The 27,235-nt window shown below is 27.9% G+C and overlaps 1 protein-coding gene and 1 long non-coding RNA gene across 2 annotated transcripts in view; one reads left to right on the plus strand and one right to left on the minus strand.

The window, feature by feature from the left end:
- LOC123261496 (somatomedin-B and thrombospondin type-1 domain-containing protein-like) overlaps positions 1-27,235 on the minus strand; it is a 45,013-nt gene that overhangs the window by 1,826 nt on the left and 15,952 nt on the right. The window contains exons 2-4 of the mRNA XM_044723108.1: positions 12,201-12,395; positions 8,886-9,033; positions 1,830-1,906 (exon numbers count right to left, since the gene is read on the minus strand). Coding sequence (XP_044579043.1) covers positions 1,830-1,906; positions 8,886-9,033; positions 12,201-12,395 — 420 coding nt within the window. The remainder of the gene's footprint in view (positions 1-1,829; positions 1,907-8,885; positions 9,034-12,200; positions 12,396-27,235) is intronic.
- Positions 20,427-20,890, plus strand: LOC123261500. Its single transcript, XR_006508678.1, has 2 exons — positions 20,427-20,643; positions 20,780-20,890. It is a non-coding gene; the product is annotated as an uncharacterized LOC123261500 (long non-coding RNA).

Below are 27,235 nucleotides of genomic sequence, written 5' to 3' on the forward strand. Positions count from 1 at the left end.
TTTTTCATATATTTATATATATTATATATATTAGGGTGTGCCAAAATGTAGCTTCCGTGGAGAACCTTTTAAAATTGGAAATTTGAGTTCCACTTTTAACAGCAGCTGTGTTTGGGCATTTCCTGAGATATTTCGGGTTGAGAGAATTCATTTGATTATTTATAGGATTTTTAACAGGAGATTTAATTTGAATTTTGAATTTTCACCGGAAATACCCAAACTAAGCTTCTGTTAAAAAATTTCATGAAAATCAAATACATTTTCTCACACCAAAATATATCAGGAAATGCCCAAATGCAGCCCCTGTTAAAAGCAGAACTAAAAATTCCAATTTTAAAAGGTTCTCCACGGGAGTTACATTTTGGCACACCCTAATATATATAATATATATAAATATATGAAAAATTGATGTGGGCACTTAAATGAAAGGTCTTGATGAGTGTAATGTCGGGATGAGCTTATATTTTTAAAAATGTCAATATTTCACAAGATATTTTTTAAATTGCACTGTACTTTATTAACTGTTGACGTTTTCAAATATATAAGCTCATCCCGATGTTACATTCATCGAGATCTTTCATTTAAGTACCCACATGGAATTTTTCATATATTTTATATACATGGTATTTGTAAATTTATAAAATATATGAAAAATTGATGTGGGTACTCAAATATATATATATATATATATGTATGTATGGAAAGTATATCAAAATGCATGTGGGTACTCAAATGAAACCTCTTGATGAGTGTAACATCGGGATGAGCTTATATCTTTAAAAACTTCAATAGTTAAAAAAGTACAGTGCAATTTAACAAAAGTCACTATTTAATAAAATAAAATTTTATTCATTTGTAGTTCGCATAGTGACTGCAAGGTTGCTAGTCATTATTATCAAAATAATACATAATATTTTGTTTTATTGCTAAAGTTATTTAAAAAACCTTTGGCCATTTAAAACTATTTTCATACACTGAGAGAAAACATTTATTTTGAAAAAAATGAAATTTTTTTTCAACAAGAAATTAATTTGTTAGAAAATTTTATTTCTCCTCACAAGAATGTCCATATTGTTTTTTCTGTGTGTTTTAAATAAGCCGCGATAGTTTGAATATTTTTTCGATATTAAAATTAGCATGTTAAATCGGTTGACAGCCGAAGTTTACGATCAATTAGACAGAATTAATGATTACATGATGACGAGTATGCATTACGATAAATCACACGTGCCGTAGAAGTAATTGGCATATAGGGACGTATTTACCACGTGGATGAGTGCATGATCCATAATACATAATACATAATACATATGTGGAACTATATTACGTAGTGAATAATAACGAAAGCCCGCGTATTCTATCCGTCAAGTAAAGCGGAACTCAGTGCAGTTTCCGGTAATTTCACTTACCGGATTTCTCCCCTTCTCTTACCGAGACCTCTAAGATTTAAATTCGAGTTCTTTCCGATTAGATTTTACCACGAACTGGTCTTGCAAGCTTTTTACACGCGTGCCGTCTGAGAAATAAATTTAAATATTATAGATCCGGCTAATTTCGGCCAGTCTGATGTTAAATTCTCAAATAGTGAAACTGTAAAAATAAGTACGGAAATGTCTGAAAAAAGTTTCGGAGGTAGAGATGAAGATGCAGACGGAAAACGATGACGAGGGCGATATCTTAGGACTCGATAACGGCATTTTTCATTCTATTTCAACTTTTATTTCTTACAGTTCGATTCGTTCGCCAGACTTGCCCTCACCCGTTTTCTTTTTCCGGCGAGTTTATTGCTACCTAGATTTATCATTTTTTTATTTTCGCAAAGCTCTTACCCTCTGACAGCTCTGATTGTCCCGATTTCTTTGTACACTTCTGCGATGCTTTCGTGATGCTGAATGTCACGCAGTACCTGCAACAATGCAACAATAATGAATAATGAGTTTCGGAATTTTTAATAATAATTTTACAAAATGAGAAATGATTGAAGGAAAGAGTCAAGATTGAAAAAAAAAAAGAAAAAAAGGCGTATGTTTATTTGTCAAAAGTAAAGTCAAAGTCTGACTTGAAATCGTTCACCGGTATTGATTGATGCTGACGGAAGAGGTACTAAATCAAAGGATTAATTTTTCTTTCTTTTTATATTTATCTTCAGTTCTCCGAGTGTTTGTTAACAACCCACGATGATAATGGATTTGTTCGATAATAAACAGTCGTGAACTTTTCAATCAGCTAAAGTATGGAAGTGGATATCCACTGGCTGGAACTGACAGATCCCGAATTCCTGATGACGTTCCAATTCTTCATCGGGAGTTGCCAACTTTCTGGATTTACTTCGTGGAAATATTTATCATTTTTTTGTTTAGAAATTACTAAGGTTATTTTTATAAATTTTTTTATTGAAGAATAAAAACATTTATCAAAAATATACTGAATAATTAAGAAATTACCTTGTATCTCGTAAACTATTGACATTTTTTAAGATATAAGCTCATTCTGATATTACACTCATCAAGAGCTTTCATTTAAGTACCCACATCAATTTTCCATATATTTATATATATTATATATATGTATATATGAGAAATATATCAAAATTCATGTAGGTACTTAAATGAAAGCTCTTGATGAGTGTAACATCAGGATGAGCTTATATCTTTGAAAATGTCAATAGTTAAGAAAAAACAGTGCAATTTAATATAATTAAGAAATTACCATTTATCTTTAAAATATTGACATTTTTAAAGATATAAGCTCATTCCGATATTACACTCATCGAGACCTTTCATTTGAGTACCCACATCAATTTTCCATAAATTTATATATATTATATATATGTAAATATGAAAAATATATTAAAATGCATGTGGGTACTTAAATGAAAGCTCTTGATGAGTGTAACATCGGGATGAGCTTATACCTTCAAAAACGTTAATAGTTAAGAAAGTATAGTGCAATTTAACAAATATCTTGTGAAGTATTGACATTTTTAAGTATATAAGTTCATCTCGACCTTACAATCATCAAGACCTTTCATTTGAGTACCCAAATCAATTTTTCGTATATTTATATATATTATAAATATGTATATATGAAAAATATATCAAATTGCATGTGGGTACTCAAATGAAAGGTCTTGATGAGTGTAACATCGGGATGAGCTTATATTTTTGAAAATGTCAATATTTAAGAAAATATAGTGCAATTTAACAAAAATCTTGTGAAATATTGACATTTTTAAAGATATAAGCTCATCCCGATATTACACTAACAAGACCTATCATTTGAGTACCCATATCAATTTTTCATATATATATTATATATGTATATATGAAAAATATATGAAAATGCATGTGGGTTCTTAAATGAAAGCTCTTGATGAGTGTAATATCAGAATGAGCTTATATCTTTAAAAACGTCAATATTTAAGAAAGTACAGTGAAATTTAACAAAATTCATTATTTAATAAAGCAAAATTTTATTTATAGTTCACAAGCCACGGCAGTCACGTAGTGACTGCAAGGTTGCTAGTTACTCAATTATTTGATAATTTTCAATTAAAATAAATTGTTTCGTAAAAACTTTAACCCTTTAACCAGCGTGAAAAATAAAGATAGAGTTTATCTTTCAGTATTGAAAAGATCCCCACCCCGGAAATTTATAATCTCATAACAACCGAAGTTGATTAAAAAAACAAGGAAAAGCCGATAAAACTTTTCACAAGATTGAAAAATTACAGGATTATTTTTAATCTCGCTATAAAATGAAAGTTTGAGTGATTTTTTCCTTAACGGAACGATAAATTCTAAAAGAAGACTCCTATCCGTATCCGAGTAGGTGTATCTTTACAAACTGGAGTCGAGTCTTCATCCCCCGAGGGATCCAGTCTGGAGCAACGAAGCTAACGCAAATGCCTCGCATTCTTACACGTCTTGAGTACTATTCTAACAATCTATTTTTTAAAAAAATGTCACCTTAGATGTAATGGGCTTTTTCTTAAATTGTCTCGACTTTTTAATTACTTGCTTTTTTTATCATCATTACTGTCCCAGCTAATTAATAATTCTTACAGAGTAAAATCCACATTTCATCTCAGGTCATGTTAAAAATATTCAAATTTTATTTTAAAATTACTAGAGTAGGTAAAATAAAATTAACATGGCATTAAAATATTTAAAATTTGCTTTGAAATAAATTCTCGAGGACTCGAACCCGGCGAGTGGATAATTTTTTTGATACATTATGAATGTGGAGCGCGATGTATACAAATCTTTCCACTCGTCGCTTTTTAATATTCATGATGTGTACGGATAGAAAACTCAGCTGATATATATGAGCAAGCTACAACGTTAATATCGAAAGTATCAAGTTCTATGCATCTTGCCAATTTTTTTTTCTTTTGCTTATATTATAATATAACATCGAAGTTGTTGTTGAACTTGTCGGTTTGTAATACAACTTTATTATGAATATGAGAGCAGAAAAGTTCATTTTGCATGACAACGTCGTACCAGTACAGTCTATTTTATATTTAATCTCGCGGAGATTTCAAAAGCCAGAACATATTTTCTAATAAAAAAAAATTTTCTGCGAGCTTTTGAGGAACTTTTTTTATACACATTCCATCGGTCCAGGTACTTCGACTGGTCTAGTGTGGACTTCAAAAGCAAAATGTAAATTGAATAAGAGTGCTATTCAGGGTATGTTGGGGTTATCTTGTTGGAGCATGGAGTACTGGCCGAGCAAAGTATTATAACAGTCACTATTTCCAGGCTCCAGATCAATAATCGATATCTCATTCCTTCCCAAGTTTTTTTTATTTCAATTTAATTTGATATTTTTACTTGCCATTTTTTTGTTGAGAAATTTGATTCCTTTAAAAATAAAATAGTCCAATAAGTTACAACTCGTCAGTTGAAAAGTTTATTTTTTATTAAAAAATAAAATTCTTTTTTTTTTATTTATGATGATTAAAATTTTTAATTTTTCAATGTTGAATAAATTTTTTAGAATTACAATATTTAATCTTTTAATTTAATTTGATATTTTTATTTGCCATTTTTTTATAATTTATCATGATTAGTTTGGAATTTTTTAATTTATTTATTAAAAAATGCTTAAAGAAATTTTTTAAAAATACAATATTTAATCTTTTAATTTAATTTGATATTTTTACTTGTAATTTTTTTGTAGAAAAATTTTATTCTTTTGAAAAATAAAAAAGTCCAATAATTGACATCTAAAGTCAGAAAAAGTTTATTTTTCTATTAAAAAATAAATTATTTTTTTTAATAATTTATAATAATTAAAATTTTCAATTTTTAATATTAAATTTTTTAAAAATACAATATTTAATATTTTAATTTAATTTAATATTTTTACCTGCCAATTTTTTTGTAGAAAAATTTTATTCCTTTGAAAAATGAAAAATTCCAATAATTTACATCTAAAGTCAGTTAAAAAGTTTATTTTTTATAAAAAAAAAAATTGTATTTTTCTTTTATAATTTATAATGATTAAAATTTGTAATTTTTCAATATTAAATAAATAATAAGAGAAATTTTTCAAAAATAAAATATTTTATTTTTCAATTCAAATTGATATTTTTATGTTAAGAAATTTGATTCCTTAAAAATAAAAAAGTCCAATAAGTAACAACTGAAATCAATTAAAAAAATTATTTTTTATCAAAAAAAATAAAATTTTTTTTTTTATAATTTATAGTGATTAAAAATTTAATTTTTTAAAAATAAAATATTTAATCTTTCAATTAAGAGAATATTTTTCCAAATTTTTAATTTTTAATTACCAAAAAATTATTAAAAAAAACCTCAAAGCAAAATAATATTTCTAATACTCATAAATAAATAATAAAAATAAAAAATGCAATATACTTTTGTTTATAGAAGTGAAAATCAACAGCAAGAAACAGGAGATAAAAAATAAACACTCGAGTTTTATTTATTTACCATCTTTGACAGCAAGCTCTGAGCAAGTATCTTCTTCAATAGCGGAAGTAATCTGCGCGACTTGACAAGAGAAACGATTTACCAAGTAAGTGAGAGAACAAAAACGGCATAGTTTATAGTGCAGTTTATATAATATATCTACGACATACATAGTACTAGACTGGTACACAAATATACACAAGTCAACTGAATACCCAACAGAAGGAATGCACTCATTCCTCTTGACTACATACACAACACAGATCTGAGATCTTGGGATACATACTCTCAGTCATGGCAATGTTCCTAGTTCTCAGGTCGTAGTTCGCAGTGTCAGTCATTCAGAACTCTCTCGGCGGAATCGAACCGCTCAACCTAAAATGATCTGTGTTATAGTGCTGGCGAACAATACTCTTCACGGGATATCGAATCCTTGAAGCAACTTCCCGGATAACACATACGACATTACCAATTCATCCTTCTCTGTCTTAACCTCCGAATGTGTGAATTATATTCCATCTAAATTCCGAGTATTACAATAAATAATTGATTAATTAATTCATTCTTGTGAAAAAGTTTTATTTATGCAGACCGCAATCCTCAAAGGAGTTTAGAAAATTCTCTGAGACTATTTTTATCCAAGATGACAAGATAAGTCGAGGTTTTTATAAGTTTTGCAGCTCTCAGCCTCAGTTTTAAAATTTCCTTTTCTTCCTTAATAATTTAGATTATGATGCAAGACTTCCCGTGTCTCTTGCACTTTCTTCTCTATTTTTCTTACCATAATCGCTCCTTTCATCTTTACTTCCTTCATGCATTATTACTCTTTCACTTACTAACCCGAAAACTCTTTTTCAGATGGGCTATAAAAAACCTTCCTTTCTTTTTTAACAATTCATAAATTTTTTTTCTCTTTAACAGAACTGTTCAATTGTCCAGAAGATGCTTCAGTAATACACGCGAAAAAGAAAAATTTAATAGCTACATTATAAACAGTAATAAGTGTCCCTTCATCTAAAAAAATTATAAAAATTGCAATTCGAAATAACATTTTTATAAATTCAAACTTTGAATGTTAATTTTCAGAGATTTCAATGTAATATTTACATTTTAGAATGTAATTCTTACAAAATCTGTGATAATTATAATCTGAAACTGTAATTTTTCCAATTTTTAATATGAAGCGCCACGTTACATTATATCATGTAATTTTTCCCTTTTTTTCAGTGTAATCTATATTATTAAGAGAATAAGAAAAATTTTGTGTCCAGGATATAGTCATGAGATAAAATCGATTTTTTTTAGTAAAATTTAGTGTCATTGCAAAGGTCTTGACTTGAATTTATGCCTTTTCAAGGTTTCATATCATTCTCATCGATAGTAAATTTATTATGATAAGTATTTAAGCTGCATTCGAAAATACTCTATCTCTAGATACATAATTAAGAAATTACTTATATCTTTAAAAATGTCAATATTTCACAAGAAATTTGTTAAATTGCATTATACTTTCTTAACTATTGACGTTTTTAAAGATATAAGCTCATCTCGATGTTTTACTCCTGAAGAGCTTTCATTTAAGTACCCACATGCATTTTTATATATTTTTCATAAATACATATATATATAATATATATATAAATATATGAAAAATTGATGTGGGTACTTAAATGAAAAGTCTCGATGAGTTTAATGTCGGGGTGAGCTTATATCTTTAAAAATGTCAATATTTCATAAGATATTTCTTAAATAGCACTGTACTTTCTTAACTATTGACGATTTTAAAGATATAAGCTTATCCCGACATTACTCTCATCAAGAGCTTTCATTTGAGTACCCACTTGCATTTTTGATATATTTTTCATATATACATATATATAAATATATAAAATATATGAAAAATTGATGTGGGTACTCAAATGAAAGGTCTTGATGAGTGTAATATCGGGATGAGCTTATATCTTTAAAATCGTCAATAGTTAAGAAAGTACAATGCCATTTAAGAAATATCTTATGAAATATTGACATTTTTAAAGATATAAGCTCACCCCGACATTAAACTCATCGAGACTTTTCATTTAAGTACCCACATCAATTTTTCATATATTTATATATATTATATATATATATATATATATATATATATATATATATATATATATATATATATATATATATATATATATATATATGTATTTATGAAAAATATATAAAAATACATGTGGGTACTTAAATGAAAGCTCTTCAGGAATAAAACATCGAGATGAGCTTATATCTTTAAAAACGTCAATAGTTAAGAAAGTATAATGCAATTTAACAAATTTCTTGTGAAATATTGACATTTTTAAAGATATAAGCTCATCCCGACATTACACTCATTGAGACCTTTCATTTGAGTACCCACATCAATTTTTCACATATTTATATATATTATGTATATGTATATATAAAAAATATATCAAAATTCATGTGGGTACTCAAATGACAGCTCTTGATGAGTGTAATATCGGGATGAGCTTATATCTTTAAAAACGTCAATAGTTAAGAAAGTATAATGCAATTTAACAAATTTCTTGTGAAATATTGACATTTTTAAAGATATAAGCTCATCCCGACATTACACTCATTGAGACCTTTCATTTGAGTACCCACATCAATTTTTCACATATTTATATATATTATGTATATGTATATATAAAAAATATATCAAAATTCATGTGGGTACTCAAATGACAGCTCTTGATGAGTGTAACATCGGGATCAGCTTATATCTTTAAAATCGTCAATATTAAGAAAGCACAGTGCCATTTCACAAATATCTTATGAAATATTGACATTATTAAAGATATAAGAAATTACAGTGCAATATTTAAGAAATTACAGTGCAATTTTACAAGAGTCACTATTTAATAAAGCGAAATAATTTGATAATTAAAAACTCACTCTTTAGAAACATTGTAAGGAGACCAATCAGTATCTCCCAAAGAGGGAAAGAGTTGTTTCCTGAGCCTCAAATTAGCCCGAATAATGTCATTGTTTGTGACCTTATGACGGGCGGCGCTGAGCTCTGCAGGCAAAATGTACGCCGTTTCTAAAAATAAAAAAACACAAGTAAAATATAAGTGCGATAGAATATATCAAGGCAGCTTTATCAAATTAATCTAATCCTTTGATGTTACAAAGCCTTGAAGCTTAATGCAACGGAGCGTAATTCTCAGTGAAGCGAACGGTTACATATATCCATATTATTAATGATTAATTAAATGATTACAATAGATCGGCTGGGAAAATTATCAATGGGCTCTCGATCAAAGACCAAAATGTTTGACGGGATTACTGCGTCGAAACGGAATCCCAATTAGCAGAGAACGCTGCTGAGATGCTTCCAGAGTCTAGTCGTGTCGGTCAAATGTGCCCGACCAAATTACGGAGAGGAGCAATTAGTGCTGTGGTTACTCTCGAATTATTTCCTTTTGAGAGGCTAAATGCATCCCAAATGCTTAAGTCTTTATTCAATTACTATTAATTTGTTATTAATATTATTATTAACACTATAAAGCACTTGAAAATATTTTTAAATTAATATTTCCTTTGATAAAAAAAAATTAATTTTAATAATTGATAAATAAATATATAATTAATAAGTTTGATAAAAAAAATTAATTTTAATTTTATTTTGGTGTTTATTTTGTGTTTTATTTTGTGACGTTACCAATTATTTTTATATAATTTTATAATTATTTATAAAAAAGGAAAAATAAAATGTGTTTTTAGATAAACAATTTTTTCATATACATTTTTTTTCTTGACTACTTTCATGTGCTAGTTATGGTAAGATTTTATAGTTTGTTATAATAATTTTAACAGAGTACAATAGAATTGGATTGAATTTATAAATTTATGTATGTATTTTTCAGAGCCTGATAAAGACTAAATAAAGAGTTGAAACGTTGCAATAATAATAATAATAACATGATTGTTTAATTTGTCAATTATTAATTCCAACTACCTGTGATTTTTTCGTAATATTTTATGATTTTGGATGCGATAAAAAATGGAAATTAATTTTAATAATTGATGAATACATATAAAATATAAATATTTAAATAATTACTTTGTAGGTTCTCACCCTTGTTTTACGAAATATTAGACAACAAATTTTGGGAACGTAAATAATAGCAATAAGATGTTAAATTTTAAAAAAATGCTATAGCGTATACGTTTCGTTGGCTTTATTTCCAACTTCTTCAGGCATACTGTAAAAATACAATTATAAACAGTAACATAATCATCACGTTGTCTCAAATGTGCTTTTTTATTAAAAATCATTGGTCCTGTTAAATGTTAATTAAATTACGTTGTTTTTTAAGTGATAAAGAATTTAAAAAATTGCACACATATAATAGATTAGTTTAGTCTTATTAGAGTATTATTTTTTGACGTAGTATTTATTACAAGAGTTTTGTCACGAGGATGTTAACCTTAAAAGTAATGTTTTTATTGATATTTTTTATTTCTTTTTGTATAAATAATTTTGTCAAGTATGTCTTATGTAATTGTTTATAATTGTATTTTTACAGTATGCCTGAAGAAGTTGGAAATAAAGCCAACGAAACGTTGTATTTTTGAAAAATTTAACATCTTATTTTTATTGTCCATGTTCCCAAGATTTGTTGTCTAATATACACGGAAAAAAGTAAACTGTAATAAATAACAGTCGATTTATAATAACTAATGATCAACTGCTAAAAATTACCATTTCAAATCGTGATTTTACTATTCACTTTATAATATTTACCATTTAAACGTTACAATTTACTCTTTACATGGAAGAAAATACTATTTCAAACAGTAATATTCGCTATGTAAATGTCTAAAATGTTAGAGTATAATAATTAAGAATTCAGCCTTTGATATTTATCATTTCGTACCTAAAAAATGATGTTATGATATGTAAAAAGTATAAAATAAAGTTAGTAAATTTCTAATTCAAGCAACGTCAATATTGACAAAGTAAAATGGTAAATTTTAAACGCAACGCTAAAAATCAAACTGTAATTATTGACTTGCTTGGACTGGTAAAATGTATATTTTAAAAGTATAATTTTTAGTAGATTTCATAGAAATCTAACTATTGCATTGGTCCTCATGACGGAACTTTTGAAAAATTTTGCTATATTTCGACTCAGCTCGTCAAGCGGATTCAGAAAATGCATATGGTTCAAAAGTTTATATATGTATGTATTTATATATATATATATATACGATATAATCGGCATTGTCTCTTCTCTAACTTCCGTAATTCTATACGGATCTCACTAAAACGTAACATACTTATTTTTAGGACGATTCCCGAGGTTAAGTTCTAAGATGAGCCAAATCTGTCGATTAGTTTAGAAATGAGAGCAATTAAAAAATTTTCAAAAATCGCAAAAAATTTTCACTTTTACCTTATTTCCGTGCAATAACAATGGAACGCGACATCCTATCGGATTTCTGTAAATCGCATTTGAAAGCTTATTTAATAAGCTTCAATTTGTGTACTTATTTATTTCTCCAAATTAAATAGTTTAGGAATAATAGCACCGTATTTTCGTGCAATTACAATTGAACGCGATATCTTATCAAAATTCTATAAATGGCATCTGAAAGCTTATTAAATAAGCTTTAATTTGTGTACCTCATTATCAGTCTAGGCCGAAAATCAGCTGCTTTCTCAGACAGATTTAATGAAATTTTACTTTTGCATTCGTTTTGACGTCTTTGTTGTTTAATCAAACAGAAATTTATTTTTTTTTTCGTATGCAACCCTAGTAGTATTTTTATTATTCACTATGAAATCTACTTCCATTTCGGCTGCCGAATGGCCTTTTTACTGTTTGAAATGTTAAATTCTCCCCGAGTGAGACCCCCTTCTCTTTCATCTGAGTTCCCCTTCTCATAATATCGACTATATATTGAAATGGCAATTTTTACTGTTTGAAACTGTAATTTTTTAAGATGAAAGAGTCGTTATTTACTATAGTGACAGCTACTAATCACTTATTTTGGATATTAAATTATAAATTGCGGCTTTTATACTTTCTACATTAAGTTCTGTAATATTTATATTTTTGCCACTCCGATGTCCGCTTTACTGTTTGAAACTATAAAAATTAACCGGAATCCGAGTGAATATTACAGTTTAATTTTTTCCGTGTATAAATAATAATTTTGATAATAAAAAATTAATTTTAATAATTTAATTTTAAATTTTACCTCTGAGGGCTATTTCGGGATCATGTTTATCGCACTGCGTGCTGTAGCAATATCGTCTCTGGACAAGAGGATTGCATCCCTTGCCGCCATTCTCCGCGGGCCGCTCGATTTTCCTGGACCGCTTCTGAATTCCTCGGCCGCACTTATTGTTGCAAGCTGACCAGGGTCCCCACTCGGAGCCGATGCAATCATGGACTGGAATTATTTGTAAAATTCGAATTATGAATTATAATTAAAATTAAATCTTGTTCTTCCCTCGGAAATAATTCTCGCTGAATTAACATGTTAATTAAACTAGCGCAAAAAATTCCTGGGTGAAAAATTGGGGTAATTATTTTTATTTATTCTCAATTGCTCCCATCCAAGATTAATTTATTCTACCAGCCAATTTGCAAGTTTGCTCATCTCTCGTCGTTGGGAATTCTCTACTAAGACGCTGAGGTCAGCTGAAAATTTGTGGAATAAAATTCTTTAAAAAAAAAAATTTTTTTCCCAAACTTGAATAATTTTTTTTAGTAATAAAAATTTTAAATTATTTTTATTGAAAGTATTAGATTATTTATTGATTCAATAAACTTTGTTTGCTTCAAAGAATAGGTAATTTAAATTTTACACTAGCCTGATTTTCTTACAAATTTTATTTTCCAAGTAACGTGTGAAAAATGTAACCTTTTATTGTGGCAAAGCCTCGGGTACTTTGATTGGTTGTTTGCTTGCTTGCTTGCTGGAAAAAGCTTAAAAAAATTTATAAAAACGGCTTTGCGATGTGTGAAGGAGTGGAGCGAGTGAATTGTCAGCCCGGACAAAATAAAAAGGGCTTCCGTAAAACGGAAAAAAAAAAAGAAAAAATAACCCGGGAATTTTTATGAAAACAGAATCTTATAAAAATATAGAATAACTTTTTTTTAAAATATTATTTTTAGTTAAACTGTTTTCATTTATTTCACCCGATACGTTTATGTTTTTCTGTCGGGAAATATAAATAAACATCGTGGATATATGTATTGACAAAAGCTCTCTCTTAAAATAAAACCCAAATATCCGGATTGAATTTACTGTTTAAATTTACACAAGAATAAAAGCAACATGTCAAGACGCTCCGGAACAGATCGACGTCGTACCTTACATTTATCTTCAAAAACTAAATACACAAAAGGTATACATATAATATAAATAAATAAATTATTTATATTTTCTTCTGTCAATTTTTTTCTTGTAAATTTTAATTTAATAAAAATCATTTATAAAGTTAATAAAATTAATATATATTTAATATTTAATGAAATTAATATTAATATTTAATATTTAATAAATTTAATAAAAATCATTAATAAATTTAATACTTAATATTTAATATTAATCTATATATATAAAAATAAATTGCTGTGCGTTAGTCTCGCTAAAACTCAAAAACGGCTGGACCGATTTTCAAAATTTTTTTTTTGTTATGTTCGCTATAGTTCAGAGATGTTTTCAAAAGAATAAAATTTTAGGAAAACCCGTAAGTTCAGCAAAGGAAATCAACAGATCTAAAATTGTTAATCGTCTATCTTCTGGATATATGCACAAAAAAAATTTCATGAATTCAGTGTTGATTTTTTGGGATCTTAATTTTTAGGCAATAATTAGAAGCGAGTTTTATTTAATAACTTGACAAAATTCTAACTGTACATACAGCCAGTATTTATTTTTTATCGGAGTAGATTAGAGTTTAAAGATTGATAATCGCTGATCGAAAGGTGTAACAAAATATATTGTAGTCGATACGAAGTTCACCGGGTCAGCTAGTATTTAATAAAATTAATATTAATATTTAATACTTAATAAAATTAATATTTAATAAATTTAATAAAAATCATTAATAAATTTAATAAAATTAATATTAATGTTTAATATTTAATAAAACTAATATTAATATTAAATATTTAATAAATATTAATATTTATTAAATTAATAATTAATTTCAGCTCGCCGTTACACCCTCTCAGCAGACGCCCAAGCGGCGTTGTCAAACCTCATCGAAGATGTAATCGAGAACACCCTAGAAGACGCGAAAAAAATTGCGGAAAATGCTGGAAAAAACAAAGTCTCCATCGAAGAAATTGAAGGCGCGTTAAAAAAATTGTGCAAGACTTTTTCCACGGAAAATTCCACGGAAACAAAATTCAGGCCTAGTTATTTAACATTTCAACCCTTCAAGAGACGCTTTTGATAAAATAAAAAAATTTTTTGATCGAACCTCAAAAATTTAGAGTCAAAGTCGTAAATAAAGCAAAATTAATCGTTTTTTAGTTTTGATTTTATCATTTTTTATCGCTCGGAAAATAGTGTAGTCGATAACGAGTGAATTAAAGGCAGTTACGATAACTATCGAATTTTTTTCATTTCCTCAGCGCACGTTCTATCGACAAAGGGACAATATATTTCCCCGCTGAGAATAAATGCACTGTGTGCGGTGGTAAGTTGAGACTTTTTTTTATTATTTTTTCTTTAGTTTAACTCAGAGGTCTAGTCCCCGAACTCGTTATTTCAGACTATCATTCTTGGCTTTTTATTTTATTCTCAACTTTATTCCTTTCTTTCATTCATTCTCGGCTGTCTTTATCGCTGTACATAGCTAAAATGAAAAAGTATAATAAAAAAAAAAGTTGATGAAAGATTTGCACCAGAACTATGCTGAATAATCTCTGTTTAATTATTAAGACTTTAAGTAGAGATCGTTTGCTGAAAAAAAAAGTTATTACTCGGATTAAGAAAAGGAAAACCTGAAAGCGTTTTATAAGCATATAATATAAATATTAATGCTATAAGAAAGGTTTTTTTTTTTTTTTTAAGAGAGTTGGTAATTATTTATGGTTAATTAATAAGTAAGTTTAACTTTATTTTAATAGAGTTCTAAAAAGAACTTAAGGTTAAATTGTGAGGCAAATTACTTTCATTATACATGTATTTATTCATGTTAAATTAATAATTGTTGCGATTTCAATGAAATGATTTTGCAGATGTAATTATAATTTTTATTGAAGTCGTAAGTTATGAACGCATGTGCCAGGAACGAGGAGTTGCTGATAAAGTTTAAATGATGGGAAATTATCAAAGGACATTAGAATACAAAGGCGCAAGAAGGAAGAGGAAATATTCCGGAGCCCCGAGTAATATTAACTCTGTTAATTTTAATAGAGCTGCGGTATCTAAAGTTAACATTGACAGACAGAAACTAAATTTATTTTAATATTTGTCTGTCTGCTTGATAAATTTAATTTATTTTTTGGCAAGTTTAAATTAAAAATAAATTAATTTAAATTAAAAATAAAATTTATAATAATGTAAAGAAAAAATTTTTAATTTTATTTAACAAATAAGATTACTCTTCCTTGAATTTTCATTATTATTTTCAAGTCTTTTTTGCATAATTAACGAATCTACATAAATAATTCCCGAGATCCGATCTAAGCCGATAAAAATTCTGTTAATTCTATTGTAAAACGTATTCATAGAATTAAAATATTAATATTCAGTCTCCAGGATCGAGGATTCGAGTAAACTTGTACTACTTAATAGGTACTGGTATAAGCGGGCAGGAACAAAACAGTATTGCTATTTCAGACCGGCGTTTATTCAAGGATAACGATAGAATGTACATGAGATATGAGTATTATATAGACAGACGGGTATTGTTTGAAGAGGATACCTCGTTGAACGTACCCAGACTCCTGAAGGATGAATTCAGTACACAGCTTTTCAGATGTCTGTTTAATATTAAACATATGTTTAATTATATGATATATATAAATATATGAAAAATTGATATGAGTACTCAAATGAAAGGTCTCGATGAGTTTAATGGCGGGATGAGCTTATATTTTTAAAAATGTCAATATTTCACAAGATATTTGATAAATTGCACTGTACTTTCTTAAATATCCACGTTTTTAAAGATATAAGCTCATCCCGATGTTACACTTATTGAGACCTTTCATTTAAGTACCCTCATGCACTTTTGATATATTTTTCATATATTCATATATATGATATTTATAAATATATGAAAAATTGATGTGGGTACTCAAATGAACGGTCTCGATGAGTGTAATGTCGGGGTGAGCTTATATTTTTAAAAATGTCAATATTTCACAAGATATTTGATAAATTGCACTGTACTTTCTTAACTATCCACGTTTTTAAAGATATAAGCTCATCCCGATGTTACACTTATTGAGACCTTTCATTTAAGTACCCTCATGGCATTTTTTATATATTTTATATATATATATGGTATTTGTGAAATATATAAATATATAAAATATATGAAAAATTGATGTGGGTACTCAAATGAACGGTCTCGATGAGTGTAATGTGGGGTGAGCTTATATTTTTAAAAATGTCAATATTTCACAAGATATTTGTTAAATTGCACTGCACTTTCCTAACTATTGACATTTTTAAAGATATAAGCTCATCCCGATGTTACACTCATCGAGACCTTTCATTTAAGTACTCACATGGCATTTTTTATATATTTTATATATATGGTATTTGTGAAATATATAAATATATAAAATATATGAAAAATTGATGTGGGTACTCAAATGAACGGTCTCGATGAGTGTAATGTCGGGGTGAGCTTATATTTTTAAAAATGTCAATATTTCACAAGATATTTGTTAAATTGCACTGCACTTTCCTAACTATTGACATTTTTAAAGATATAAGCTCATCCCGATGTTACACTCATCGAGACCTTTCATTTAAGTACTCACATGGCATTTTTTATATATTTTATATATATGGTATTTGTGAAATATATAAATATATAAAATATATGAAAAATTGATGTGGGTACTCAAATGAAAGGTCTTGATGAGTGTAACATCGGGATGAGCTTATATCTTTAAAAATGTCAATAGTTAACGAGATACAGGGTCATTTCTTAATTATTTATCTAGAGATAGAGCATTTTCGAATGCAGCCTAAATACTTATCATAATAAATTGACTATTGGTGAGAATGATATGAAACCATGAAAAGGCACAACTCCAGGTCAAGACTTTTCCAACAATACCAAATTTAACCATAAAAACCCATTTTATCATATAAATTACACTGGCCATAAAATTTTGCTTATTCTCTTAATAATATAGATTTAAAAAAACAATAAAAATAAAAGCAAAATCGAAAAATTTTATTGCCAATTTAATAAAATCCTAAAATAGAAGTTGTTTATCTGAAGTGTAACGGGACTTAGTCTGCTTTCATTTTCAATTCGATCCTCTTCGGTCTAGTTCCTCTCAATAGACTATAGAATACTCAGACGGAAGTTAAAAAGAAAAAAAAAACTAAAATAAAATGGAAAACGATAACATATAACAAGGGCGAAGAATAAGTTTAGCGCACATCGCAACAGCAGTCTCCAGGAGTCACGATATAGCGAGTAAAATAGAACTAGACACTATATCTATACACAGGGCTCCAGGATTACCGGCGGATTCTCAAATATGCTACAGTAGCATTAACCCAGAGCTTGGATGAGATTACCAAGTATAATGCTCGAGTATTCTGCGCCCTCCGCCTTTTTTTACTCTCCCGCTAATCACAAGTATATTTACTATTAATATTCATTGTGTTGACATTATATTAAATTTTGTAAAAAGTTAAATAAAAAATAAAACATTGTGATTATAATTTCAATTATTTCAAGTGAAGAAACATCAGAGCTGTTGATTTTCAGCAGTCGATTTCTTCTTTGTTTCAACCGCGATAAGTTTACTTGCTCAAAAAGATCCTCAACTTTATCATTTCATCTGTATAGATAGGTATAGAAGATTGAGGATAGAGCGGAAGATGGAGAACCAACTAAAACTTTTCATCCGTATGAAATTCATAATAAATTCGGTGGGGAAACTGAAAACTCGAGTGCACCGAGAGTGTGAGTTGATCGATATCCCGTTAATTGAAAATCTTCACAAGTTTGTAGAACTATATGATTTTTACGGCTAGTACTTATTAATCGATTACACAGTTTATTAATTAACCGAATTGTTTATTTTTACGGTAATATTGATTGTTTAACTCTGAATTTAACTGGGTTAAAAAATTTTTAACCACAAAATTGATACACTGAAAAAAAAATTTCTTTTTAAGTAAATTAACATTTTTATGACAGAAATTAATTTGTTAAAAATTTTTAAAGAAATCTTAGATGAAAATATCAAAATTTTTTTACAGTAACTTTCTTGTTGAAAAAAATTTTCTAAATCTAAATAGAAAAATGTTTTCTAGGAAATAATTACAGTATGAAAAATTTCTAAAATCTACAAATTTAGAAAATTAAAAATCTAAAATTTCATAAAAAAAAATTTTCTAAATCTAAATAGAAAAATGTTTTCTAGGAAATAATTACAGTATGAAAAATTTCTAAAATCTACAAATTTAGAAAATTTTGAAATCTAAAATTTTTTAAAGAAAATTTTCTAAATCAAAATAAAAAAATGTTTTTTAGAAAAAATTACTGTAAGAAAAATTTTTAAAATCTAAAAATTTAGAAAATTAAAAAATCTAAAATTTCATAAAAAAAATTTTCTAAATTTAAATGAAAAAATTTTTTCTAGGAAAAATTACTGTAAGAAAATTTTTTATTTCTTCAGATAAGAAATAAAATTGCTTAAAATTTCCAAAAAAATTAATTTATTGTCCCAAAAAAATTTATTTTTTTTTCAGTGTATTAAAATAGTTTACAATAGTCAAAAATTTTTGACTATATTTTATCAAAAAAACAAAATATTGTGTATTATTTTGACAGAGAAAAATTTTTTTGTGATAAGAAAATTTGTTAGAAATTTTATTTCTTAGCTGATATAAAAATTTGTTTCACAGTAATTTTTTAATTAAAAAAAAGTTTTTTAGATTTGGAAAAAATCCTTGTCCCAAAAAGTTTATTTTTTAAAAAATAAATTTTTTTTCTAAAATAGAATGTAGAATCATTGCGTCACTAAACGCTCAATAAGTGAATAGCCATGAAAATAAATAAAGAAAGGCATTAATTGAGTACGTCGACATTCCATAACCGATGTAAATACACGAAGCATGCGCCCTTAATGACGGTATTAATTGACGCGTTTTCCAATGGGTTCAACTCGGCGAAACTTGTCTTTACTTCTCGCAATGTACATACGCTATACATATACGAGCATGAATAACGATCATACCACATAACATACTGAATACTACGTAGAGCTAACTGTGCTCAGAATTTAAAGCGACGAGTGAGCCGGAGAAAAATGTTAACGAGTCTTGCTAGATCAAATGTCTGAGACTTTTTTCGTAAAAAAAGTAATTACGAGATCTCGGAATTTGTTACGCGTAATTCCATAAAATTAAATCCAGAATATATGGAGAAAAAAGGAGTTAATAAACAAGAGAGATTTGAAACTGGATGTACTTGGGTTTGTCGGTAATTGAGTTGGTAGTTGAGTTATTCTTGATATCGAGATAAGTACATACGACGTAATATAATCCTGAAATACAATCAGTGTACTTTGCTAGGATGTCAGTAGACTCCGATGACTGAAATGTTATCCAATCCGCGGTGAAATGGCTATCGATTATTTGGAGGAAACCATTACAGTTTGTTTGTCTGATACTTTTTCGACTGAAAAGTAAAGTCATAACCCAGTAGAGAGCCAATTTAATCAAAGTTTATTTAAAAGAAAAAAATAAATAATGATGGACTAGTATTTTCATGACCGAGTGATTGAATTAATTAGGACTTGTTAAAGAAACTGAACTATGCCAAGAGATAATTAAAAAATAAGGTTACGAGTGTGGAGTAATTATCAATAAATGTGTAATTGAATCCATATGCGACAGATTATATATACTATAGTACGCAAAATGGTGATAATAATAATGATGATATACTTAATCCTATTGCGGTTAAATACTCTGTACTTGCTGTAACACCATCATAACTCGTCAGTAATCGCATTTGCAAAACTAAGCGATATAACAGTGGATATTATCTGGGGTATATAACCTATCGGACAATTAACTCTTTTTTTTTATTTTCATTTTTTGTCACACTTTTTATCAAAAGTGATAATTTATTAAAAAAAAAATTGTAAGAAAAATGGTTCTCCGTCGTTATTTAAAATATCTTCTATTGAAAATTTTACGGACAAATATTTCTTAAATATTTATTTATTTATTTATTTATTTATTAACTAGACGACCCGGTGAACTTCGTATCATCTACATATATTTGTGAAAAGTATAGTCAAAACTTGATACAAAATTTTTATTTACATTAAATGCAACATATTTATACACTTAATTAATTTTAAAGCTTTCCGATGGACTACATTTTTTATCTTTTCTTGCAGTGCGTAAATATATAAAGATGGTGGTTTCCCGACTCACGAACAGTCGTCAGGTCGTCTTCTCCTTGGTATTTTGAAACAATAACAATAAAAAATTTCTTACGCACTGACAATCTGATGATAGATTTTATTCATTGGCTTGAAATTAATTTATTTCTTTTAACAACTAACTGACACTTTTTTTTATTTCTGAAAACAAAACAGACCAAAAAGATCGGACCTCACTTCACAGCTAGGAACGGACCCAAAGAGATCGGACCTCATTACTCAGCTCAGAACATTGTGTATTGGAAAACTAAATTGTCGTTTTTAGTATTTTCCGTTGTTTATTATTTATGTTTTTCACCGTTTAAACTTCCCTGAACTTCCAAAATTTCCTGTTTCTCTTGAGATTTTATCAAATTTTATATCTGTAGGAACTGATATTTGAAGAATATGAATTTTTTGACAATTAATACCCCCGCACTCTTATGTGAGGGAGGAATTTCATAAGATCCTATTCGAGATGATTTCTACATTATAAATAAAAGATTCTTACAAAACTTCGAGTCTATAGAAACTATTGTTTGGAAATGATAGTTTTTCATTGCTGACGTCCCCGCAATCCTTTTTGGGGTTAGAATTTGATAAAATCCATTCTTAGCTGAACTTAAAACTATACACGAAGATTCCTACCAAATTTAGAGTCTGTAGAAAGTTACAGTTTGGAGATAGAAATTTAACATTCTAACACCCACCCCCGCAATCTTTATTAGGGTGGGTTGCTGTAAAATCCGTTCTTAAAACATTTCCGCACCACATATGGAAGACTCCAACTAAATTTGCCGTCTGTGGGATCTATAATTTGAAAATTAAAAATTTTCATTGTTAATATCTGCCCCGCAACCCCCTGTGGAGTGAGCTATCGTGAAATTCGTCCATAGATTATTTCTATATCCCTTACAGAAGATTCCTACCAAATTTGGGGTCTATAGGATCCATAGTTTAAAAACGGGAATTATTCATTGTTAACGCCCCCGCAATTCCCTTTGGGGGAGGATTTTTTGAAAATTATTATGACATACAAACCTTCTCCTGAAAATTCTGAAGACAACAAAAAAAAAATTAGCCCAATCGGTCCAGCCGTTCTCAAGTGATGCGTGGACATACATGCGGCATTTTATTTTTATTTATATAGATAATATATGCCAAGGCACAGGCCGAATGGCAAGGTATTTAATACAATGTAATTTGTGATGACTGTATTATAAGATATAAATATAAATATAAATAAATAGTATAAAATATAGATAGTATAGTATAGTAACAATAATGCATAGATTATATATAAATTTTTAAGTTATAACATCATATAATGGTTTAGATTTAAGATTTGCAATTTGTTTAATATTAACTTAAGATTTAAGTAATACAATTTCTAAACAATTGTTAATTTTACAATTTTTACAATTTTTTAGAAGTCGGTAGAGATTAGATAATCATACATTTTCTTTTTAAATATTTCTAAGGTGGTTGCAGCTACTATATCAGCTGGTAACTTTTGCCATAAACGTATTGCCGAAATTGAAAATGAATGCTCAAGATGTAAAGTAGAAAAACTAGGAATAAAGTAATTTACATTGTTGTTTTTACTCGCTAATCTTTCTGATATAAAAATATTTCGCCATAAAATTTCTTGTAACATAATTTAATCTACACTGATAGAAGGATTTAGTTCTATTTAATAAGATTTAGTAACAGATACTAAATGATTCAGTAACAAACCTTTCATTACCAAATATTTAGTAATAGGGACTAAATCATTTATTAAAGCCCATTTAGTTCCGTCAAATAAATATTTAGTAGTATTTAACAAATGATTTATTGCTACTCAATAAATCGTTTATTGGTATCAAAAAAATTAATTTTTTAACTTATTTGAACGTGTAACCTAATTTTTTAACTTAAAAGAAAATAAAAATAATTAAATTAAATAATTTTAAGTAAAAATATAAGGTATTATAAAGAAAAGAATTTTATTAAATTATATTTTTTCGTTTGAGATATTTCTAAAATTTAAAATTAAACAAGTTTTTAACACATCAATAATAGAAAAATTAAAAAATGTAAACTAAACTCCCCTGAGAAAAGACATAAATAGAAGATATTTATTCGGAGTAAGGTAAAAGCCCCAAAATATGATCATATACTGGTACATGATCATATATTGGGGCTTTTACCTTATGTGTGTTTTTAAAGGTTTAATAAATCTCCCAAAATCGAGCTGAATAAAATAATCTAAGTTAGTGAATAGATTATGTATTACATAAACATTGGAACTAAAACATAGCCATCTACCGACAATACTTGCCAAAGAAATATTTAGTACCTGTTACTAATAGTATTTTTCTTACCTAGGGCAGGAAAATAAGAAATGTCTCAGATTACATGTAATTGTTGACCGAGGCGAAGCCGAGGTCGACAAACATGTGATCTGAGGCTTTCTTATTTCCTGCCCGTGATGAGAATACTATTTTTCTCCTCGACGGAGGCGGAAAGCGGCATTTTCATTTAGCGCAGCGGGCGGAAAATTGACGCTTTTTCTTTTTTCCAAAAAAAATTTTGGAACGTACTTGGTGTGCGTCATTGTGTATTTCAATTTTTTTAAAGTCCTAGTAAATAGATTTTACGAATTTCATTAAAAGTAAAATATTTTGCAACCACGCACACTAAATATGTTCCAAAATTTTTTTTTTAATTTTCAAATTTACAATAAAATTAGTTTTAATTTCCGAAAATCAAATACAATCATATCGGTTACTTGGATTTTTCTATTTTATATCTTTTTGTAAAGAAATGAGAAATTTTTTTTTCTTAATAGTCTTATGAACGTGGACTTGGCGCGATTTTTTTTTTACAGTGAAACTGTTTTTGTTCGGATTTCTGATACAAGCAACGTCAATATTGACAAAGTAAAATGGTAAATTTTAAACGCAACGCTAAAAATCAAACTGTAATTATTGACTTGCTTGGACTGGTAAAATGTATATTTTAAAAGTATAATTTTTACTGTTTCGAATGTTAAATTCTCCCCGAGTGAGACCCCCTTCTCTTTCATCTGAGTTCCCCTTCTCCTCATAATATCGACTATTTATTGAAATGACAATTTTTACTGTTTGAAACTGTAATTATTTAAGATGAAAGAGTCGTTATTTACTATAGTAACAGCTACTAATCACTTATTTTGGATATTAAATTATAAATTGTGGCTTTTATACTTTCTACATTAAGTTCTGTAATATTTATATTTTTGCCACCCCGATGTCCGCTTTACTGTTTGAAACTATAAAAATTAACCGGAATCCGAGTGAATATTACAGTTTACTTTTTTCCGTGAGGTATAATATTTTGGTTTGGATCATTCAAATAATTTATAATTGGACTATTGCAACATCAAAATGTTAAAAAATCACCCTCTAAAAATTAAGGGGTTAGACCAATTGCTGATTAGACTTTCGATATATTTTTATCGGGATAAAATATTGGATAAGAAATTATTGATGAGAAATTTTATCGCGGATAATTATTGCATGAGACATAAAAAACGTCACCAAGAAAAATAAATTAGTAATACGGGTAGATTATGATATTGGAATTGTAATTATTAATTATATTATTCTCGATAGAAGCTTATTTGATAAAATGTGATTGGATAAGTATAATTGAAGTTGGATATAGTATAGTAATAATAATAATTATAATAACCGTATAATTTAATGACAGAGTGTGAATTAAAATGAACAAGTGATTGAGTTTGTCCTTGCATGAAAAGAACTTGTGCATGAAAAAATAATAGTGAGAGCTGAGATAAAAGTCGAGGGCGGAAAAAAATATCCCAGTAATTTCTGAACCGTATAATTGGCTAGCCAAAATTAATTGAAAGAGTTAAATGTACCGTTTTAATTAACCGCTAAATTATTGTTTTAAAAATTAATTAAATTTATTTTTTTTATTGACAATAATAATGATAATATTTGTCTTTTTGGGGAGTTATCATCAGAGAGAAAACGTAGAGTGTATAGATCACAGTAAGTTGGATTAAAAAAGTTATATTGAGGATACTGATAGTATAGTTGCGTAAAATTGTGAGGGAAGAAAGAGATAAGAAGTTGAAGAACAAATATAAAAATCTATGAGAAATATAAGAAACAAGTACTGGAAGTAAATGGGATCATAAAGTGACAATCGACAGAGACACTATCGATTTTAGATGTCGTACAAGAAAAAGCTCGGCCCTCGGTTCGCTTCCTATTTTTTATTTTTTTTTATGTTTTGGTGGCGTGCAATCAGCTAGCTACACACTGAACATACACGCGATTTCACGTTCCGGACACACATTTTGATAATACTTTTTCTATGCAGCACGTCGATACTAACCGTTACAAGAGATTGTTCAATCGGATCTTTATTTTTTCAAGCACGTATTTATACCTTCAAAATTTATTTAACTATTATTGTAATAGATATAATAGAGGTTTGGATTTTTATGAGGATTATATGTCTGTCCTGAAAATCGAATTTTCATTTAAAATTTTTCAATAATAATATACTTTAAAGGAATTTCAGATTTATATTTATAATTTTTTATTTTATCATTTAAGGTAAAGTATCCAGTAGTTAAACAGGTTTCAAAGTAAAACGTATTTGACCCTACTTTTAATATATAAAGATGTAATTATTATCGCGATCATAATTAATTATGATCGCAAAGAATAGCCAATAGAAATAATAATATCACTTTCAAAATACCCAATTTTGTTACCACAACCTACGAGCATTCATTTGTTATGTCAGCTATACGGTTTTGGCAAGATCTACCTCCTGAAATTTCAAATTCTCTTGGATTAGAATCCTTCAAGACAAGAGTATTCGATTTTCTTATAAATCTCGAATAATAATATAATAGTGAGCTGGTTATTATGATTAAAAACATTATGTCCACTTGATCATTATGTAAATTTTATATTTTAAGCTATCATGTAAATTTTTATTTCCACTAGAATTTAATTTGCGCGCGCCTCATATTTATTTTCATGATATATTTATGTGTCGTTTATGTATATTATATTCGTTTTCAACCAATCAGAATGAGAATAAATATTTTCAACCAATCACATTACGAATAAATTGGTTTCACATACATTTCATCTCAATTTTATTATGGGACTAGAATTTGAATTTGCGCGCGCAAGCGCGCGCCTGACTGTAGCATTTGCATATATTTTCATGCTTATGATATATTTGACCAATCACGTTACGAATAGTTTGATGCCACATACATTTCATCTCAATTTTATATTAGGATTATGTACATATTAGCGGTACTTATGTGAATTATAATTTTATGTATATCATTTTTGCCATTCGGCTTTGTGTCTTGGCATTTAAACCTAATAAATAAATAAATAAATAAATTATTAGTTGAAATTAGTGATCTTCATGAAAATATAAACAATTTTGAATTGATTGAAGCGCAAAATAACAAAAATAATTGATTATTTATATTTTGACAATGTTTTTAAAATAGACTATAAAAGGAGCAGTAATTGAACAATTAATTCTGATAAGCCGCAGTAGTTAAACACTCCGGGAGCAGTAGTTGAACTAATAAAATATATGGCAATAGACACACTAAAAATTTTCAACGTTTTATTGAAATATCCAAAGATTTATAACATATTATTGAATAATACTAAAAATAATACTATAAATATTTAATAAGTTCATTTAAAAATGAAAAATATTTGTATTAAATTTTTTAATTACATTTTTTATGAATGACAAAGTAAATTTTCAATTATAAATCAAAAAAACGCAATTCAAAACGTTCAATAATTTTTAACTATACTAATTTTTAGTTATAAAACTTGTTTAATTTGCAGTAATTAATACAAATCACAATACTGATCATTAGTCTATAAATCTATTAGAGGTTAGAGTGCTGTTAAAAGTATACGGCCTCAGCTTGTTCAAGTTCTGGGTACCGCTTTCAAAATTGGGAGGTATAGTTAGACGCTAAAATTTAATATAAAAATTATAGTTAGCGGCAGGATGGCCGAGCGGGTTAAGTCATTATATCGTTAATTCGTTCGTACATCATGCCGTGAGGCGAGGGTTCGAGCCCCGACGGTTATTCGAATAGTTCCAAACCAACCGTCCGGGGTCGCTCCGGTAGCCGACTTGTACTGGGATGGGTTTTCTCTGTGGTTTCCCCATCGCCACTATTCCAACAGCCATTTGAAAGAGGTGAGGAATAGGGTAAATACACACGGAAAAAAGTAAACTGTAATAAATAACAGTCGATTTATAATAAGTAGTGATTAACTGCTAAAAATTACCATTTCAAACAGTAAAATCGTGATTTTACTATTCACTTTATAATATTTACCATTTAAACGTTACAATTTACTCTTTACACGGAAGAAAATACTATTTCAAACAGTAATATTCGCTATGTAAATGTCTACAATGTTAAAGTATAATAATTAAGAATTTAGACTTTGATATTTATCATTTCGTACCTAAAAAATGATGTTATGATATGTAAAAAGTATAAAATAAAGTTAGTAAATTTTTAATACAAGCAACGTTAATATTTACAAAGTAAAATGGTAAATTTTA

This window comes from Cotesia glomerata, linkage group LG3, assembly GCF_020080835.1.
Source record: "Cotesia glomerata isolate CgM1 linkage group LG3, MPM_Cglom_v2.3, whole genome shotgun sequence".
NCBI lineage: Eukaryota > Metazoa > Arthropoda > Insecta > Hymenoptera > Braconidae > Cotesia > Cotesia glomerata.